Source organism: Neopsephotus bourkii, unplaced genomic scaffold, assembly GCF_033783945.1.
Source record: "Neopsephotus bourkii isolate Nb327-2 ecotype Australia unplaced genomic scaffold, CSIRO-AGI_Nbou_v1 NB_71, whole genome shotgun sequence".
Taxonomy (NCBI): domain Eukaryota; kingdom Metazoa; phylum Chordata; class Aves; order Psittaciformes; family Psittacidae; genus Neopsephotus; species Neopsephotus bourkii.
The window spans coordinates 242,535-257,814 of NW_026900588.1; the positions used below are offsets into that span (position 1 = coordinate 242,535).

At 40.5% G+C, this 15,280-nt stretch overlaps 1 protein-coding gene across 28 annotated transcripts in view; it reads left to right on the forward strand.

Annotated features, from left to right (window-relative positions):
- NRXN1 (neurexin 1) overlaps window positions 1-15,280 on the forward strand; it is a 678,625-nt gene that overhangs the window by 241,359 nt on the left and 421,986 nt on the right. For all 28 annotated transcript variants that reach the window (XM_061353676.1, XM_061353687.1, XM_061353697.1 and 25 more), the window contains one exon: window positions 12,427-12,865. In XM_061353676.1, the coding sequence (XP_061209660.1) occupies window positions 12,427-12,865 (439 nt within the window). The remainder of the gene's footprint in view (window positions 1-12,426; window positions 12,866-15,280) is intronic.

Sequence of the window (15,280 nt, forward strand, 5' to 3'; positions counted from 1 at the left end):
TCTAGAAATAGCCTGTTTTACAGCAGAAATCCTACCATGAGACTGCTGTATCTGTTGAGTCAATGATTATTAATACCAATAATTTTAGTCTCTAAGCTGGTCGTTTGAATGCATATTGCCATACTCAGGTAGGGGACTGTGCTGTAGGACCGAGAGGGAGGAATGTAAAAAAGGTCCTGCACTGGGTTACTGGTCATAACTTGCTTTTTCTTAGGTCAGCTATGCTGTTTCTGTCAAGATGAACTTCCGGAGGAAAAGACTACATTTTGAGATGTTCGGTTTAGAATCCTTGTCACCTGAATTTGTACTGATTCCTTTTTAAATATTCTTGCACTGCCTGAAATAAAGCTTAAAGTTCGACTCAGAAATTAAGGATTTGCTATTAACCAATTTTCTTATAGTTCAGTTTGGAAACAGTTTTAATCTCATTAATCAGGTCTTGATTGATTAATTTTCAAAGCCAGGTTGGATAGGACTTCGAGCAGCCAGGTCTAGTGGAAAGGTGTGCCTGCCCATGGCAGGGGGTTGGACTAGGGGATATTAAGGTCCTTTCCAACCCAAACCGTTCTGTGATTCTAATCCAGAACTTCATTTTACGTATCTGTTTTTTCCCCCTCAGAATTTAAAATAGCACATAGTATTGTTTCATGTAGCCTTTCAGTCATTAGCTTTTCTTATATATAAAACTGGCTAGGTTCTAATGAGAGGGCCTTATTTTTGAAGTAATACTTGAATGTTGGGTCAGGGTCTTGTATGATGTTTGTGCGTACTGAATATCCATGTGTACTAAGAAAGCTATCTGCAGTTTTGGAGCTTGAAAACTCAGTCACTTGTACGTATAGGTGACAGCCCTGAAAGGTTCTGGAAGCAAAATGGCACAAAAAATAGAGCCCATGCTCTGAATATTCTCCTTTAATTTCTAAGCTGAAGCTTTCAGGAGATGCCTGAGGGAGTGTTCATATTCTGTGAAGCTGTCATTTCTGTCATTTATGAGGGTTGAATGTCCACCTGGTAATGCAGAACCCTTCGCAGAAAGGAAGGAAATATAAAGCTTGTTCAGCATGGAGAAGAGAAGGCTCTGGAGAGACCTTAGAGCAGGGGTTTTTTGTCTCAACGGGATGACAGGAAAGCCAGAGAGGGGCTTTTCTGAAGGGCCTGTAGGGACAGGACAAGGGGGAATGGCTTTAACCTGACAGAGGGGAGACTGAAATGAGACATCTTCCCTGTGAGGGTGGTGAGGCCCTGGCACAGGGTGCCCAGAGAAGCTGCCCCATCCCTGGCAGTGTTGGACGGGGGTATTGGAGCAACCTGGTCTAGTGGCAGGGGGTTGGAACTGGATGAGCTTTAAGGTCTCTTCCAACTCAAACCATTCTGTGCTTCTGTAATAGGTTTTCTTGTAGTCTTTAACCAGTAAATCATGGTGTCCCTGGGACTAAGGCACTACTACAGAAAGGAGAATCTTCAAAATAATTTTGGTAAACTTTTTCAAAGATAATGCAGGGTATGGCTCTTTGCATAGGTGTTTGTTTGTTTTTAATGGAGTCACACTGAGATGAAAGCGAGGAGTCATAGTTTAAATGTGGCTAAATTCTTTCTTTGTATGTCACGTATACTCTTTGTGATTATTTGTGCACAATTCAGCACATGTCCTGTATGGTGTCCCAGTAAAGCGTTTCAGTGAAAATGGTCAGAGTATCCTTTTTGCCTGACAGTGTTGCCCAAGGTAGAGCCGATTCCCTCCCCGCCTTTTCTGAAGTGATATTTCAAAACATTTCGAAATGTGCTTGTTATAAAATCTATATTTGAAGTGTTTATTTGAAATAGAAAAAAATAATAATTAAAGGTGAAACCAAATGTCAGAACATCACTGAGAGATTCAGTTGATGTATGCAGTGACATGGGTATGTGAGAAGTGCCTAACTGAACTGTCTGCTCTTTACTAAGAATTAGTGCTCTTCAGAACTGTTTTCCAAGTAAACACTCTCAGTGTGTTGATTGTGGCAGGCATTTTTATGTAAGCAAAAGTATTTTAGGAAACCTATATTTGCAGAACAGTACACTTCTGAAAGTTTCCATATGTATTAGATTACAAAAATCAGTAATGGCTTGTGTAAAGGTACTTGTTAGTAGTCCATTTTGTATGGGAAGCTACTCTTCTTGAATGTTATTAGACAAAGTTTGTTGTAGTATTATATGTTTTTACTGATTATCTGTCAAAAGAATTGATTTTCCTTGAGGTGGAGGACCTCTTTAGTACAGAACCAAAAGGGGATTTTATTGTCTGACATTCTTATAGCACTAAGCTAACATCAAAGTCTCAGGCTTGGAGGTCACCCTGCAGAATTGCATTCTTTAAACACCATACTGAAGTACGCTCTGCTGCATTCTTTCACTACAGTGAGCTGCCACATCTTGAGAATCAAATGATACATCCCTGTTCCTTGTCATTGTAATGAAATGAAATATTTGGATTGGTTCAGCAAGTTTATTTTGGAGGTCAGCTTTAACCTCAATAAAATGTGTTAACATAAACATGGGCCATAGGCTGTGGTCAAAGATGCCTTTAAACACAAGAGATGCTTTAGAAATATCCCATGAATTAAATTAATTATTTTCTTGAAAAATTATGAATTGCTTTTGGCCATACATAGTGTACTTCAAAGGTGAGCATACGAGATGGAAAAGACCTGCTTTTTCTCTTCCCTGTGCAGGAATTGCTTTTTATCTGTCATTTCAGGAAATATAGGCTGTTTAGAAAAGGAGCATAAGCACAGGATAAAATGCACAGGAACACACAGCCCAGTAGCCTTACAGTGTACTTCTTATCATTGAGCAATGTTGAAGAAAAAGCTGCCTCTGAAAAACAGTTTGCAACTTGATACCATGTATGTTGTGTTGGAGTTACAGTAATAACTCTGTGTGCGAAAGTAGTACAGGAAACTTAGCTTTCAGTTGCCACGTGTATCTGAGAAAGGAAAGGTTGTTTTAAAATGCTGATGTGAAGAGTTACTGAAGTTGCAGTACTGGAAAGCAAAAATGATGTGTTAAAAGGATTATAATGATTCACAAGAAATTGCAGGTGAAAGTAGGGAAGAATCTTCCTGGATGTCTTCAGGAATGTGTACGTCACTCTACCAGCAAATGGCAAGTTAGCACTGTAATTAGGGGGTGGGAATTAGAATTGGGTTTTTTTTTTGTTTGTTTGTTTGTTTGTGGGGTTTTTTCTCTCTCTTTTTTTTTTTTTTTTTACTATTTACCCATTGTTAACAATGGAGTCAGGCTGAGAGAGCTGGGCTTGTTCAGCCTGGAGAAGAGAAGGCTCCAGGGAGACCTTAGAGCAGCTTCCAGTGCCTCAAGGGGCTGGCAAAAAGCCTGGAAAGAGGCTTTGACAAAGGCCTGTAGTGACAGGACAAGGGGGGATGGCTTTAACCTGACAGAGGGGAGGTTTAGTTGAGACATTGGGAAGAAATTCTTCCCTGTGAGGGTGGTGAGGCCCTGGCACAGGGTGCCCAGAGAAGCTGTGGCTGCCCCATCCCTGGCAGTGTCCAAAGCCAGGTTGGACACAGGGGCTTGGAGCAACCTGCTCTAGTGGAAGGTGTCCTTGCCCATTGCAGGGGTTTGGAACTGGATGAACTTTCAAGTCCCTTCCAACCCAAAACAGTCTGTAATCATGGTGGGTCAGAATTTCGCCCACAGCTGCATAAACAGTCGCTATATCAAGTATTACAAATCGAAATCAGAGAGCTGCTAACTTAGATGTATACTGTGCTGGCTCCTAGTACAGAAGAAGGAAAGTTTTTGTAGCTTGTCAACAAGTAGCCAACTTGCCTGAGCAGACAGTCATCTAGCAGAGCTCAAAAGGAAGGAAGGATGCTTTCTACATGAAGGCTGGCCATAGTTCACACAACAGGCATTGCATTTCAGCCTAGGATTAGAGGTCTATTTTCCCCTCAGTGGAAGCAGAAGGTTCTTTCAAACCAGGAAACAGAGCAGATGAGTCCAAAACAGAAAGCAGCCAGGAACACCCACAGCCAAAGGCTGGCTATTCAGCTAGATGCAAGAACAACCTACGCAGGTGAGAGAAAATAGGAAGAAAAAGCCAGTTGGGTATTTATTATTCAGTAGGAGTAGTAAGGTTAAGAGCCCTAAGTTGGCAGCTTACTAATGAACTGATGTGAGAGGCTGAAGGAAGGAAGGGAAGCTAGTGAGGGGTGGAATAAACCTCCCTCATTTACCAAAGGATATGCAGAATTGATGTTCTGCATTTAATTGGAGCCCAACATTGTTTTCATAGATGTTTTCGAATGTGTTCAATATGGAAAAAAACTTGTTCAAATATTTGCAGACACTCAGGGGTATGTATATTGGTAATTGATTATTTATTTTTTTTAAGCAAGTTTTGGTTGGTTTGTCTTCAGATCACTGACCTTCCAAACTTAGATCCTGTGTTGGGTCCATTTTAGCTTTTCTCTTTAATTTGCTGTTCTGTCTTTTTTCTCTTTTGTGACTGCTTCCTTTTTCCCCCCTATATAACTCCTACCCTAATAAAGATAACTCGGTGCTTTCAGATGCACATGAGTTGAGATGTTCCTTAGAACATGGATTTTTTTTACATGATTTTTGTCTTTTCCTGTAAGTTTCTTCACTATTTTCTGGCCTTGAAGTTAAAGCATTAAGTGGATTGGAAGTGTTTAGCATATTATGAATGTTATGCTAAAGAAATAAGGCTTGAACCCTTCAATTGTAATTGCTGTGTTTTGCCTTACATCACCTCTTTCTTGTGGTCCCTAAAGAATTCTTGTGCTTGAGTTTAGGCAGGAATGGTTAATGGGGAAAGAGACTTCTGCAGTCTTTAGTAACTCTGCTGCACCATGAAAGAAAGGGGAGGAAAAGGCTGAGATCCAGCACAACAGTTGAGTCTCTCATAGGCCTTTTTTTCCCCGAGACAGTCATTGGAGGCAGCATATCATCTATTTTCTTCCATAGACTTCTTATAATGTGCTGATGCAAAGCTGCCTTTGCTTCAGATAATACATGTTGTTTTCCTTTTGGTGATTCTTGTTTCTCTTGGTTTTGTTTCATGCCTTATGTCTTCGGAAAGGCTTTATTCCTACTTGGGAGTTGATTGAGCTTCTGTGGAACCAACTTGTTCCTAAATTCTGCAGTATAGGTGTTGCCAAGAAATTTCTATGAGTCTTTGCCATGGGAAGTTTTAAAAAAGAGCCACAACCAACACTCCTTGAACCAGTTTCTTAAAAATGGAAAGCATAGCAACCACAGTGAGAAACATTTAGCAGTCTGGCAGCTCACAACAGGGCATACAAGGAATAACAAAATAGTCAATTGAAGAGGGGAAAAAAGATCTTCAAAAGACTTGTGGCCACAGCAGGGTGAAAAACATAACAATCCCATTATCAAGGTTAGGGTTTCTTTTTCCCCACTAACTTCTGCTAATATGACATGTTGAATGATATGCCAGTGATTTAGAATATAAAAAAGCTTTCCCTGGCATCCTCTTTAGATGTCTCTATTCAGGCAGGCAAAGCGGGAGAGAAAGGAAACAAACAGTTCTAAGATCAGCATTCAGAATTCAGCAGAAGAGACCAGTTTGCTTGAAGCTCAGCTATCATGATGGTATTAATTCTGCAAATAGGTGACTGATGCATGAAACTGAGGTGACTTTCCCAGTACTGCACAGTGAATCTGATGAAAAACAAGTAAAGGTTTCTCAAAACAGTGCCCTGTAACATTCACAATATACCTATTGCTTTTTACTTTGACTCTGTTAGTACTAGATTCATTTCTGACTGTATTATTGCCTTAGAGTGATTATGGTATCGTTCCTGTACCAAATTCTGAGTTCTTTGTTGTTCTGGTTTTTGGGTTGTTCTTTTCCTTTTTTTTTTTTTTGTCTTCCTGCTCTGTTCCTTGGGGTTAGGACAGTGATAGTTCTGACATAATACATCTGAAGGTTCACTGCAGACTATTATTAAATTCATAGTGGGATTCCATATAACTATGCTAACTTTTTATCTTTTTTTTGGTATCCATTTGTTTGCCTGTCATTTGTAGGGGTATGATAATAAGCAATTCAAATAGAATATTTATTTGTGTGCCTTAAGTATGTCTCTTTTCTGGGAATGGAATTTTTCAAAATGCCTGATGTGCAATATATCCTCTAATATTGAGAAAGATGAGTCCAGTTCATGTTGCTTAGTTACAGAAACAATAAACAGCACAAATTTATTGTCCCTACTTAGCCATTCAGTGTGGCATGAAAGCACTAGTGACTGTATCATCATGGCACGTTTACCTTGAGACATGGATTGTTCAAGCCCAGCTTTTAAGCGAGTGTAGTTTTTGACCAGACTGGGTACATTTTATTTGTCTGTTTAAATGGCCAGTGTGCTCTGTATTCTGCAGTGGCATCCTCTTCTGCTCTTTCTGTCATGGTGCTTGCCATATTCCTCAAAAAGAATATGGAAGGGGATGGGGAGGGGATCAGGACACCCTATGGGAAACGTGTGTAAATATCATACAGTCATAGAATTGGACAGGTTGGAAAAGACCTTTTAGACTTTGAATGAAGCTTCAGTAGATCAGATGTTGGCAATACAAACTTCCACCTTCATACAAGTTCCTACCCTGTGAGGAAATGGCATATTCCTTTTACAGAGAAGCAAGGAGATGCTCTCTGTGAGGCCTTCAGATGCAGGTGAAACCCAGGTTCCTGGATTCCTAGTCCTGGCTTTTAATAGCAGAAAATATTTTAGTGATTCTTTTATTCCTGCCTTGTAGGATATAGTTGTCTGTGGGGAGTGTGTCAGAATCTAAAATATACTTGTGATATCTAAAGCTATAAACAGAACATTGTGCTATGCTACATGAGTGATATATTTGCCTTGAACAAGTCTCTTTCATGTTTTTCAGAAGCCGCTGCCCTGAGAGAGGTCAGGCCTAATATAGTCAATATGCTTCCAGTTACTAAATATCTCCCCACCTTTATTGGGTAACGTAAGAGGTGTTTGGTGCTCTTTTGGACTTGGGCAATCAATAGCCTTTCCTGTCTGTTATCTGCAACTATATAGTCACAGACTGGTTTGGTTTGGAAGGGACCTTCAAGCTCAGCCAGTTACAACCCACTGCCATGGGCAGGGACACCTTCCACTAGACCAGGTTGCTCCAAGCCCCTTCCAACCTGTCCTTGAGCACTGCCAGGGATGGTGCAGCCACAGCTTCTCTGGGCAACCTGTGCTAGCACCTCTCCACCCTCACAGGGAAGAATTTCTTGTGGATGTCTCATCTGAATCTCACCTTTGTCAGTTTAAAACCATTCCCCCTTGTCCTGTTACTACAGGCCCTTGTAAAAAAATCCTTCTCCTTGGAAGAGCCAAGTCCAATTTGCATGGAGAGTCATGTGTGCTCTGTTTCCACTCAACAGTTTCAGATGCTCAGAGTGGACAGCAAGAGGAGGCAGGAGAACATAAATCTCCCAGATACATATATATTCTGGGGGATTTGTGGCAATATAGTTGGTTAGACATTCTTCTCCTTCCCACTGCAGCTCTATTAAGCAACTTTTTTTTGATCTGAAACTTGCAGGACAGTTTCCCAGACCATACTTATTGATGTAAAAAATTACACATGCTGCTGTTTTTCTCCAGGTGTTTATGTATCTAACATTGTGGAACTCTGTCTTGTTGTCCTGAGCCTACCTCCCACTCTGTAGGATTCTGTAACCTCTTGGGTTTTGTTTTGGTGCTCAAAATGACCCCCATTCTAACGTACCACTCTACCATACGCATACATACCCACCTCAGGAAAATTCAAACCATTGCATTTGAGGATGAAAACAATTTCCTTGGAGCTTCCATTATACCTGCTTTATCTCTGTGTTCACAAAACAAAGCTGGTTGGTAAAGCTGAATAATCTTAGAGGATTGAGTAGCTGTTGCCATTGATATTATGTGCTTTCATTTACATTGTGCTCAGAAATAAACCACATTGCAGATGTTTGAACTGAGGCTCCCGAAGTTTTATCACTAGTCTGTAGTTTATTGTGTTCCTTGGTATATTCATTTCTGGAGCTTGGAAATGAGTTGAGGCGCATAAGCAAAACGAGAAGCTGACATTCATGGATTAGTTCAAAACCATCCCACAAATGCCAAAAAACCCCACCACCCAACATGGTAACTCTCAATGGTCACTTTTGCGTTTGGATTTCAGAGGAATGTGGTGCTGTATGCACCAGGTAGTTCTCAATGAGCATGGAAATTCTAGTGGCTGTTAAAGCAAGCGGATAAAATTGCCTCAGGCTTCACTTACTCTAAGTCCCATTGCTATGATGCTGACATCAGTATATTATCTCCCTCTGACTTCACTGTGCAGCATAAAATTGTAGGTCAGCAGCACAAATCCTGAGCCATTTTGGATGATGCTAGTCTCCATTTTTATGAATTATCTGCCATTGTTTGCACTAGGTGATGCAGCTTTCATGAAAATACAAAAGCACTCCCTTATGGTAAAGATTTGTATCATTCTTTTCGCTTTTAACATGTTTGGAAATGGGAATGATTGAAATTGCCTTTATCAAACTATTTTTTCCTTGTGCCCCAATTAAGTAAATAGATTAATTTTTTCAGAGCAAGGTCATAATGTAAATGCTCTGAACTTGTCGTTCCTTTTTGATTCTCAAGGAAACCTAGATGCTGAAAATTAGGTGGTGTGATGAGGCCCTTAAGGATCATGTTTGGTTTTAATAATGTAATTTGAAAGAAATGCCTTATAGTGTTTTGAAGGCTTTAATCACAGTGATTGAAAGGGTATTGCTAGCAGAGTTAGTTGGTATACTAAAATATTTGAGTAATGACATTTCTTCACTCGTAGTAAAGAAATCTTTAATGTGGAAGGGGCTGCAGTTTGAAAATGGTGTTGAAATCTGGATTCTTTCACATCTTTCATGGCTTTAAATTTAATGGGATAGGGTCAGTAGAAAGAAACGGTATGGTTTTGTTGATATTAATGTTTTCATGTCAACTTCTTAATTTTATATTTGAACTTAATAAGGAACACAGCAGTAAATTCCTTGTGTTCTCCTTCACCTTTTCTCAGCGTCATTCATAACATCTGTACACTGCTAGTTTATTAATATAGTTTCATTGGCTGATCAGCTGCTTTTTGTTGTTGTTGAAGGCACCTGCCAGGATGACTGTAGATCTGTAGTGAATTCTTAATGCATTCCCAGAAGTCATTGCATACTAGGGCAATAAATTATATACATGATATATCTTTGGGAAACATAAATTAATTTTCCATGTGCTCAAATCTGCCTACAGACCATGTTAAGGAGTGCTGAGCTTAAGTTAATATTTGCTGTTTCTTAGCTGGGCTTGCTTGTTAAGACTCAGCACTGTGATATAAGTTACCCAGCATGTGGTTGGCCTAGATGATAGCAAAGGGAGCTCCTATCTTGATTGGAAAAAGATATGTAGGTGCTCCCTTTCTCTCCTTGAAAACAAATTTATTCTCGAACCTAACTTAATAAGAGGAAAGAATACAGTAAATAGAAGACAAATTCAAGGTGCTCTTAATAGCACAGTATAATTCCTTTAGGGCTGGCAATTGCATGTGCAGGAAAATATTGTTGTTCAGGTATGAGAGGCAGTGTGCGAGTACATAAATCACTACCGGGGCAGCCCAGTTAGATGCTAGGCAAGCACATAGTAATATAAGGATACTGACTGGTAGGTTGTGAAGGATAAGGTTGAATACGACTCGGTTATATTCATGTAACTAATCGTGAATCCACATCTCTATTGGAGGGAAAATGTAATGAGTTAATGTTAAAGAACAGTTTTTCTGTCATATATTGTATATTAAGGTACTCAAATAGCTGTTGATAAGATAAGGAAACTGTAGTCCATATTCCCTGTCCATCAGGTCCTTGCACTATGTTGTTTCTGAGTTGATAAATGACTTGAAGTTCTACTGAGCTGTGCTAGAAATGAAGGAAAGCTCCATTTGTCTGCTCAGGTTTTCTAACATGGCTATTAACTACTAATTTTATTATTTGGTCAACCAGCTTCATTCATATCAGCCAATTTGAATTTTTCCATAAACAAGAGATTCTTTTTGTACATTTACTTGTCCTGGTCCTTACCTTTGTTCAGTAAGCAACTGAAGAGTATTTTCTCCTCGTGTTCTTCATTGCCTTAATTGATTTCATTGTCAACAGCATGATGTAATTCTAATGAGAGCTCATTTGTTCCTTTTTTTTTTTTTTTAAATCATATCCTCCAGTCTTCGTTTAACACTTTTCAGTCTGTTGTAGAAAGGTTGCCCCCTGTAACTCCTTCAGATGAGATGGAAGCTCTTCAAAATCCCTCTTGCTGTAGAAGGTGGCCAATGTTTCATGATACCAGCTATCTCTTAAGTAATATTGCTGCCAGGCTACTGGCTTCTTGCTGCATTCTTCTGCCCTTTGGCTTTCTTTAAAGACAGAAAGTCACCCCTATGAGAAATCACTTGCATGTGCTTATTCTACAGTGCTCTTCTGAATTCCTTTGTGTTAGCTGCCGTCTCTGAAGTGTTCCAGAACTATTTGGTACATACAAACACGGTACCTTATTCTTTAAGATTATAGCTACTCCAATTCTAGTCACTTCTGATGTCTTCACTCAAAGAAGGCAACACGTTATCTGCCTCTCTGTGGCAGCATATCACTTCTACTGTCAAGAATCCAAAGCCAGGTTTTTTTCTTCTCTTTGGAGACCCAGCTCCAGTGAGAACAGCAGTATTTGTACTGAACTCTGAAATATGATGGAGAAATGGACTTTTTTAATACAGTAGAATTATTCTGCCATGGCTTATGAAGTAGTTTGCTGGGTGGATAATGACATTTTAGTGTGAAGTGCCCCTGCCCATGGGAGGGGGTTGGAACTTGATGATCTTAAGGTCCTTTCCAGCCCTAACTATTCTATGATTCCATAATTTGAAAGAACACAATTCCTACAGTAAAAAACTGTTGATCTATCAATAATCTCATTAGTGTTCTGTTTTCTTGAAACATGGTTTTTCAATAGCAGCTATCACTTTTGGGGTATGCCATCTTAGATTGTGCCTGCTGGTGTTCTGATTTCTAACAATGGCACAGTTCTGCAGTGTACCTCCCGTCTCTTTCACTTAGTGCATGTTGGAGTGGGTTTCATTTGTATTCAAACTAGGCTTCAGAGGAACTGAATCCAGAAGCTGTACCTAAAGTATTCATTAAGCACTTTCTAACCTGTAATAGGGTTATAAGCTCAAAACCAGAGGTTGTTCCCCTGAACAGCTTCAGACTACATTGTATAGCTGAAACACTGGATCAAGGGCCAGACGTGATCTATATCTGCATCTGTAGATGAAGAAGCCTCACCACAAAGTGCTTTGATTTGCTTAGACGTTGCTTTTGCTCCAAATTGCTTTCTAATGTAGGCTTAACATTAGAAACAGGGAATTTTTTAGCTTGTCTCCATGAAGTCATATTCAGCCCTTCAGTGATATTTCAGCTTAAGTATATAATTTATTGAATAATAAAAAATATTGACATAATACTTGTGCACACCTCAGTTACTGGGGAGCTTCATCTAAGTAGTCCTTGTATCCTGGACAACATAAACAGCAAAAATCTCAGAATATCCCAGTAAAGGCTAGAACCCTGGGAGATGGTTGTATCATGATGGAGTTCTCTGGGCAGAGTAACTGTGATTTGAAGCAGCGATATTTGCTGTAGAAGTCAATTGGATTTAAAGCTAATATTATCTATAATTTTTATCAGAAATTTCTTCAGTCAGGGAAAATATGTAAGGGGGGCTATTTTTTTGTCCAGTTGAACTGCTCAAAGATGGCCTGTTTTTGTCTGGTTTGATCAGTGTGATACTAGTTTCCTTAGTTTATAGCTTCATGAATGCCATGGATGCTACTATTCCTCAGCACCAAGGACAGACTGAAAAGATGTTAAATCACAAGGTGGCTGACCATTGGGCATTTTCTGTCAATGGACAGAAGAGTTAAGACAGTGACAAAGGGTTTAGAGGGAGAAATCGTTTAATACTTCTCTAACATAGCTGAATGGCTGTGTGAAGAGGGCTTTCAAGCATTCAAGGCCGTGCAAACTAATTTATGAGTGAGAATATAAATAATGTGCAGATTCTTTCAGATAGTTTGAATTAACTCCAGGGATATTTTTAGAGCAACTTTGTTTGGTTTAATGAAAACTATTATTAAATCATTAGTCAATGGAAATAGTTATTTAATTTTGTGTGTATGTTAATTATCATATTCATATACCATCATGATTATCCTTTAAATGATATATTGATTCAGAGTTATATCTGTTTGGTTAAAATGGTCAAGTTCCTCTTTGTAACTTCTCTGCTTTGCTTGCAGGTTGTATATAAAAATAATGATGTCAGGCTGGAGTTATCTCGACTTGCCAAGCAAGGGGATCCTAAAATGAAGATTCATGGGGTTGTAGCGTTTAAATGTGAGAATGTTGCAACCTTAGATCCAATCACATTTGAAACACCAGAGTCTTTCATCTCTTTGCCAAAGTGGAATGCCAAGAAAACAGGGTCAATATCATTTGACTTCCGCACAACTGAGCCAAATGGCCTGATTCTATTCAGTCATGGAAAACCCAGGCACCAAAAAGATGCCAAACACCCACAGATGGTGAAAGTTGACTTTTTTGCCATTGAAATGCTTGATGGCCACCTCTACCTGCTTTTAGACATGGGATCAGGTACTATAAAAATAAAAGCCTTGCAGAAGAAGGTGAATGATGGTGAATGGTACCATGTGGATTTTCAACGGGATGGACGGTCAGGTAAGCTTCTTTAATATTCAAGATGTTTTTTCATGTTGTAACTGGAAAAATACCTAGTATATATTATTAGAGTTTTATATATCATTAGAGTTGTGAATCATCTGAAAAATAAGGGAAATATAAGAAGTCATTACTGTCAGGTACCAGAATACAATGACTTGCAGAGTAAAATATATTACAATTTATTGGGTAATCAGGTACTTAATCTTGCAAGTAAGTGTGCTGTGTGCTTCAAAAACAAACAGTAATCTCCCTCTGTGCTTTTTTCCACCAAATAGCTGAACTGGCAAGTTTCAAGAATAAAACCAAAAAATTGTTACTGAAAGTAATCTCCAACACAGGGAATAGCTTGCCCTCGGAAACAACACAGAATTCCCAATCATATCTGCAGATCTCAGCATAATTAAATGATATGCTAATGAATGGCTAACAACACATATCAGCAGAAATGGAAATTAGTGACTTGCTGTATTTTGTCAGTATGAGGTCATATTCTGTAGCAGGGTAGAAGGGTAAAAATAAATCACAAACTCCTCATAATGCCTCTGAAACCTTATCACATACAGTGCTTTTACCTAGTGAACCAGGCCATGTGTTTTTCAGCTCTCTCTGATCTTGAGTATATAGAATCATAGAATCATAGAATAGTTAGGGTTGGAAAGGACCTTAAGATCATCAAGTTCCAACCCCCTCCCATGGGCAGGGACGCTTCACACTAAACCACGTCACCCCAAGGCTCGATCCAACCTGGCCTTGAACACCGCCAGGGATGGAGCATTCAGGACCTCCCTGGGCAACCCATTCCAGTGCCTCACCACCCTTACAGTAAACAACTTCCTCCTTAAATCCAATCTAAACTTCCCCTGTTTAAGTTTTAACCCTTGTCCTGTCACTACAGTCCCTAATGAAGAGTCCCTCCCCAGCGTCCCTGTAGGCCCCCTTCAGATACTGGAAGGCTGCTATGAGGTCTCCACGCAGCCTTCTCTTCTCCAGGCTGAACAGCCCCAACTTTCTCAGCCTGTCTTCATACAGGAGGTGCTTCAGTTCCCTGATCATCCTCGTGGCCCTCCTCTGGACTTGTTCCAACAGATCCATGTCCTTTTTATGTTGAGGACACCAGAACTGCACATGATACTCCAGATGAGGTCTTACAAGAGCAGAATAAAGGGGCAGGATCACCTCCTTTGACATGCTGGTCACGCTCCTTTTGATGCAGCCCAGGATACAGTTGGCTTTCTGGGCTATGAACGCATGCTGAAGCCGGGTCATGTTCATTTTCTCATCGACCAGCACCCCCAAGTCCTTCTCTGCAGGGCTGCTCTGAATCTCTTCTCTGCCCAGCCTGTAGCTGTGCCTGGGATTGCTTTGACCCAGGTGTAGGACCTTGCACTTGGCATGGTTAAACTTCAAGAGGTTGGCATCAGCCCACCTCACAAGCGTGTCAAGGTCCCTCTGGATGGCATTCCTTCCCTCCAGCGCATCAACCGAACCACACAGCTTGGGGTCATCGGCAAACTTGCTGAGGGTGCACTCAATCCCACTGTCCATGTCAGTGACGAAGATGTTAAACAAGACCGGTCCTAACACCAATCCCTGAGGGACACCACTCATAACTGGTCTCCAGCTGGACATTGAGCCATTGACCACAACTCTTTGTGTGCGGCCATCCAGCCAGTTCTTTAGCCACCGAGTGGTCCATCCATCAAATTGATGTCTCGCCAAGTTAGAGACAAGGATGTCATGTGGGACAGTGTCAAACGCTTTACATAAGTCCAGGTAGATGACATCAACTGCTTTACCGCTGACCATCAGTTCTGTAGCCCCATCATAGAAGGCTACCAAATTGGTCAGGCAGGATTTCCCTTTAGTGAAGCCATGCTGGCTGTCACCAAGCACCTTGTTGTTTTTCATGTGCCTTAGCATGCCTTCCAGGAGAATCTGCTCCAAGATTTTGCCAGGCACGGAGGTGAGACTGACTGGTCTGTAATTCCCCGGTCATCCATTTTCCCCTTCTTGAAAATGGGGGTTATATTTCCCTTTTTCCAGTCGTTGGGAACTTCACCTGACTGCCATGATTTCTCAAATATGATGGCCAGTGGCTTAGCAACTTCATTTGCCAGCTCCTTCAGGACCTGCGGATGGATTTCATCAGCTCCCATGGACTTGTGCACATTCAGGTTCTTAAGATGGTCTCAAGCCAAATCCTCTCCTACAGTGGGCCCAAGGTCTTCATTCTCACAGTGCCTGCATCTGCCTTCCAAGACTTGGATGGTGTGGTCAGAGCATTTGCCAGTGAAGACCGAGGCAAAGAAGTCATTGAGAACCTCAGCCTTCTCCAAACCCAGGGTAGCCAGTTCTGATAGCTTCCAGAGAGGGCCCACATTGTCCCTAGTCTGTCTTTTATTTGCAATGGAA